This window comes from Populus euphratica, unplaced genomic scaffold, assembly GCF_000495115.2.
Source record: "Populus euphratica unplaced genomic scaffold, PopEup_1.0 scaffold845.1, whole genome shotgun sequence".
In the NCBI taxonomy this organism is placed as follows: domain Eukaryota; kingdom Viridiplantae; phylum Streptophyta; class Magnoliopsida; order Malpighiales; family Salicaceae; genus Populus; species Populus euphratica.
Genome location: NW_011500698.1, coordinates 50,053 through 56,041, shown reverse-complemented (window position 1 = coordinate 56,041; position 5,989 = coordinate 50,053). Strand labels below are relative to the sequence as shown.

General features: G+C 36.8%; 1 protein-coding gene across 1 annotated transcript; it reads left to right on the top strand.

Annotated features, from left to right (window-relative positions):
* LOC105116035 (uncharacterized WD repeat-containing protein C2A9.03-like) lies at positions 1-5,242 on the top strand. The gene is made up of 9 exons (XM_011013179.1): positions 1-356; positions 692-836; positions 930-1,097; positions 1,241-1,327; positions 3,585-3,719; positions 3,812-3,922; positions 4,022-4,113; positions 4,208-4,313; positions 4,410-5,242. Exons 2-9 carry the CDS (start codon positions 696-698, stop codon positions 4,908-4,910), a joined length of 1,341 nt encoding a protein of 446 aa, XP_011011481.1. The 5' UTR covers positions 1-356; positions 692-695; the 3' UTR covers positions 4,911-5,242.
* Positions 5,243-5,989: the final 747 nt, after the last annotated feature.

Below are 5,989 nucleotides of genomic sequence, written 5' to 3'. Positions count from 1 at the left end.
CAACAATTCACTCTCTATCACTGAAATCACCATTACAAGTAGCAAGTGAGGGCTCGCCGTCCGTCGTAGGTTTTGGCAGTTACATACTTCCTTGTTTCTTTCTTGCTTCAAACAGAAACCGTTTTTTTGTTCTTGACTAAGCTAAAAACACTCACACCTCTCTGTCTAGGAATCCCAAATCTAACGCCATCTTTTTCTCAAGATTCTTGACTCCAAACCTGGAATCTCCCCCTCCTGTTATTTTTCTGTTCGGTTCCTCTGAAAGTTAAGAGGATTGCTTTAATATACGTTCTCCGTTTCGTTTGGACTTTCGCTTCCAAGCCTCTCTCTCTTTTAAGATCTACCACAATTCGGAGGTAATTTTTCATTTTGACTATTTTGCTTCTTGTTTTTGCGTACTTGATCAACGAAACGATGAGAATCTCCTTCATTCACTGTAATTTGTTATCCTTTCTTTGTTTTCTCAATTTTTGTGAGTCCTGCTTCATCCATACGTCATTTATAACCAGTTATTTATACTGAATTGCAAGATTGTCGGAGTCCAACTTTTATATTTCTTATAAAAGGTTATGGTGAATTACTAAGTGTAATTAATTAGGTCCTTAATCACCTCCTTCTTTTTTTTAGTTTTTTTTTCCATTTCAATTTATTTATTTACTGAGCGATTGAATTACTGTTTTTGGTATGGTAGGATAATGGATCACTTACACAACAACGATCTCGAGTACATAGTTAACGATCCTTTTGAAGACGATTTTTTCAGCGAAGATGAACCTCAAAGAAACGACGATTCTGATGATGCTATGAATTCTGATTTTGAAGATGACTTTGAGTCGGTACGTTACGAGTGAATTTTTTTTGTTTTTTGTTTTGTTTTTTTGTGGTGATGGAAGAAATTAATGGCGAGTGATGGTGGTATGGTGTTGCAGAGTAAGCCGAAGACTGATACGTCTGCTTTAGAGGCAAGAAATGGCAAAGATATACAGGGAATCCCCTGGGAGAGGCTTAATTTCACTAGAGATAAGTATCGTGAGACGCGTTTAAAGCAGTATAAGAATTACGAGAACCTCTCTCGCCCTCGCTTCGAGCTTCACAAGGTTTATCAAATTTTATTGTGATTTTAAATACTTGATTAGTTTTTGAATGGAAGATTTATATCTTTTGTTTTTATGTTCTTGATTAAAGAAACTTGTAGAGAAAATTGATTCGATTATTGCTGATTAGTATATTTCTTTGACAGGAATGCTTGGAAGTTGAGAAGGGAAAGGCTTTCTATGACTTTGAGTTCAACACAAGGCTTGTCAAATCCACAATTGTTCATTTTCAGGTAGAGACCTCTTCTCTTTACACTCACCTGTTTAAATGATTTCATGTTTCATCAACAAAAAAAATAATTACCATCTTTTTGGCGCATGCTTCACATCGTTTTAGCACTGAATTTCTCATGTTTTGCTCTAAAAACTTATTTAAATTGGAGTTCTTCATTGTAATTATTATTTCATACAAGTGCATTTTTATTTATTTATTTATGGTCAAATGTCTTGATGCATAAGTACTTCATGTTCTCGTTGCACAAAGCCCTTCATGTCTCATATCTTAAAATCTCAATAAACTGCTGCACATCATGGGATCCATGCTTAATGCATTTGCTGAAGAGCAAATACAAATTGCCTCTGCATATTTAAATTGATCTCCTAACAGATGGTCTACACATCGATCATGCAAAATCATTATAGTTTTGCAGGTTTTGTGATTATATTATATCCTTTATGGACATCTTTAAATGCGATTATAGCTCTGTGCCTGAACTTGTCAGAGGTATGGAGTTCAAAATTGATCAACTTTATGCTAGGTTCAACATTTCTCTAATTATTTGGGATGTAATCGACTTATGAACAACTGACAAAAGTTTTCCAGCTTAAATTATCATCCATTGAGGCCATCTACCAATTCCTCTGCAGGCCTACGAGCTGGTGATTAAATCTTTCCTGGATTTTAAAGCATATTTCTTGGAAATTGATCTGAGAGAAATTTCCTCTCTTTTTAGCTCACCATTAGCTTTTGTGAAATATTTGAATGCTCCCCAGCTAAACAGCATAGAACTGGGGTTCGTATTAACTAATGGTTTTGCTGCAGATTTTTGAAGGATGCTTACTTTGTTCATGCACTGGATAGCAGTTTCTCAAATTTTAATAAAATTGAAATATCAATTTTAAATAGGTACAATCTTGAAGGCGTGCCTGATAGTTGTATGCAGTAGCAATCAATTAGATATGGATGCATGGCAATTATGGTGTGAAATGGAATTCCTGATCATATGTGATTACTGAATAAATGCATGCTTCAAATAACAAACAAAGTTGAGTGTGCACGTGACTTTCTTACACCATAGATGCACACTTAGTAGCGTACACATTATAAATGCATCTGCAATCATGCAGATACTTCCATCAACACACATATCATCAAACAATTGTGCATTACCATGTTAACAATATCATCAAAGAATTGTTTTAATGATTCCAGTGGTAACTATTTCAAAACTAAGCTGAACTCACATTAGTATTGTATATTTACTTTGCAACGGCTGAAAACTTTTGTAGAGAGCATTAAACTGTGGAACTTAATTGTAATGGATTAATGTTTTGGTATTTTCATTCATGCTTCCTTTTGACCATCTATCTCCTGGATGTTCTAGCTATGCATTGTTGGCTGAGACCTTCATAGCACATGCTACTTGGTACTTACTGTGATACTTGTCTGTGTTCTATGGTCTCTTGACCTATGTTTCATGTTCATGCATTGCAATATCTCAATAGTTTGTCTGTTCTGTCAGTTGATTGTTGAACTATGTTTCATGTTCAGGCATTGCAATATTTCATCGTTTGTATGTTCTTTCCTTTGATTGTTGAATATATTATTTGGCTTAACCAATCTGTGCCATTTAGGACTGTCATCTCCTTATTTCAGCCTTTTAAGCAGGGTGGAAGTTCTATCTGAGCAGCTGGTGCAGTTAAAGATTCGTTGTTTATATGGTATGGTATGATAGGAAAATATCTGAGCATTTAAAGAGGCCTCAATTCCTGTAGTTTATCTACCCTGTGTCAAGCTCGAGGGGCCAAATTAACACAAAATTTGCATTTCTGCATGTGGAAATTCTGTTACATCTGTCAGATGCATTCTGAGCCTTTTGAGTAGCTTGGACATTTCCCTCGTGTTTATTTAGTCCCATGCTCTTTTCCTGTAATTTACTGCTCATGCATCTACATGGCGATTTCATCATGTGCTTGCTATATGCTTGTTTCCACACCTACTTCACTACAGAAGCCTCATTTTGAAACTGCATATGATTATTGTACCATATAAGCCTCATCCTGTGCCCTAATTATTCCTAATGGTGCATATTGAGAAACTATGTGTATGTAGCATAATTTTTGTTCAATTCTTAATGTTTGAAAGACCTGCTTCAATTTTAGCTCTTGAATTTGTTATTTTTATCTTCAATAGTTTTGAAATTCTAATTGGAGGACTTCTGAATTTTGTTATTGATGTCCTTCTCTTCTGTTTGTATTTGCATTGTGCAGCTGAGGAATCTGCTGTGGGCAACATCAAAGCATGATGTTTATCTCATGCAAAATTACTCAGTTATGCATTGGTCATCACTACTGCGGCGAGGCAAAGAAGTACTCAATGTGGCCAAGCCAGTTGCTCCAACCCAGGTATGTTATTTGGGGTCCAGGGTGAACATGACTATCATCATTTAATTTTGCACTTAATTCATGACTGAAGTATTTTCCCTTCTGTTCTACAGCAACGCCCAGGATTGTTGTCTCAGTCACTCTCCAGAGTGCAGATAAGCACCATGGCTGTCAAAGAGAACTTAATGGTGGCAGGTGGTTTCCAGGGAGAACTTATTTGCAAGGTATCAAAGTGGCTAAATAAGTATAGCTGCTTCTTTTGAACATTTAACTTAATATTCAATATCTAGCTTGTCTTCTGATCGGTTGTTTCATGTGGTCAGTGTTTGGATCAACCTGGAGTTGCATTCTGCTCAAAGATAACAACAGGTGAAAATGCCATAACCAATGCAGTGGATGTATACTGTAACCACAAGTAAGGAACTTGTTAATAGAAAATTTTTGAGTTCCTTTTTCTTTCCCTCAGGAGACAGACAACTTGAGTCATCTTGTTTTTTTTGTTGTTGCAGTGGCTCAATGAGGATTATGGCCGCGAACAACGATGCGCAAGTTAGAGTATTTGATGCCGAAACTTTTGCTTCCCTAAATTGTTTCTCCTTCGATTGGTCTGTAAATGTGAGTGCCTTTCACCAGAAACTTCCCCGAGAGTTCATAATTCTGTACTGTTGTCATATTTATAACATGTTTACACATCTGAAAACTGTTCCCCAGAACACCTCTGTTAGCCCAGATGGTAAGCTGCTTGCAGTGCTTGGGGACAGTGCTGAATGCTTGATTGCTGATGCTAATTCTGGGAAAGTGACTGGAAGCCTCAAAGGGCATTTGGATTATTCCTTTTCATCAGCCTGGCACCCTGACGGGCTAATTTTGGCCACTGGAAACCAAGACACTACATGCAGGCTGTGGGATATAAGGAATCTGTCCCAGTCCTTCGCAGTATTAAAAGGGAATATGGGAGCAATAAGAGCTCTAAAGTTCACCTCAGATGGCAAGTTTTTGGCTATGGCTGAGCCTGCGGATTTCGTCCATGTTTTTGATACACAATCTGATTACCTCAAATGCCAGGAGATTGATCTATTTGGGGAGATTGCTGGCATTTCTTTCAGCCCCGATACTGAAGCTCTTTTTGTTGGTGTTGCCGACCGTACTTATGGTAGCTTGTTAGAGTTCAACAGGAGGCATTACAATTTGTACCTGGACTCAATATTCTAGTGAGCCATCCACCGACGGAGGCTTAAGTACTGTGCATATTAATGTTATTTTTAGCATGTTGGAGCTTGTTAGTCTTTGAAGTTGGCAACAGCAATCCAATGACGCTTACCCAGACACGAACTCAGTTCCCACACCTGGGTTTTTTGAGTTGCTTAATTTCCAATCAAATGAGAGCCAGCCAACCCTTTTCTTTCTCTTTTTTTTTTTTGAAGAATTCTTTAAAGGGGTAGAAATAGAAGAACAATTTTGGTGGTGTTGTAAATCTTCCAGGGGATGCTGTGTTTATCCGGAGAACATATTAGCTTTAATTAGTTAAATTTTACTTTTAGATACGTCTTCTTCCGGTTCTGATTCATTACTCTGCCGAAATACCGAATCTCTCTCGTCTAATTTTTTGCCCTTGTAAAGATACTAGGGGGTGAGAATATTAAGCGTTCCTGCAAGGATTGTTTGTGGAATACGTAGGTTGGAGTATATTGCTACGCTCCTGGGACTTCAATTTCTTGCAGAGAGAAGTGGCCGAGACTTCGGGTTGTCTATGTTGCCTTGCAAGTAAAAATCGTCCAATTGGCCTGGATATTTTTGTAAGTCATTATTTCCTCTACCATTCACACAAGAAAAGAATCTTGAGAATTTCATGCCATCGGGACACATGGTCGTGTACATTGAAGAAAATTAAATATCCACATTAAAGCATTCGTTTCCCAGATCTCGACGAAACATCTGTGCTTCCTGATCGAATTCTTTGTCTCATCAGTCATTGCATGAATTTGATATTTGATACGGTTTAATTGTATTTTTGAATTTTAAATTAATATATTTTTAGTGTTTTTTTTTTATTGTTTTGGTATTAATAAAAATTTAAAAAATATTATTTTGTGCATTAAAAAAAAACTTCAAGAAATAATTTCCACTTCAAGCATACTCCAAATTTTGATGATTAACGCAAGTATCGGTGTAGCTAGTGGAAACACAAAATCATGCGGAGTGACAGATCCATAGATTTATCGACAAATCAAGGTTGTGACATCTCAAATTATTGGTGTTTTATCAGCATCATTTAATATCATTAAAGTAAG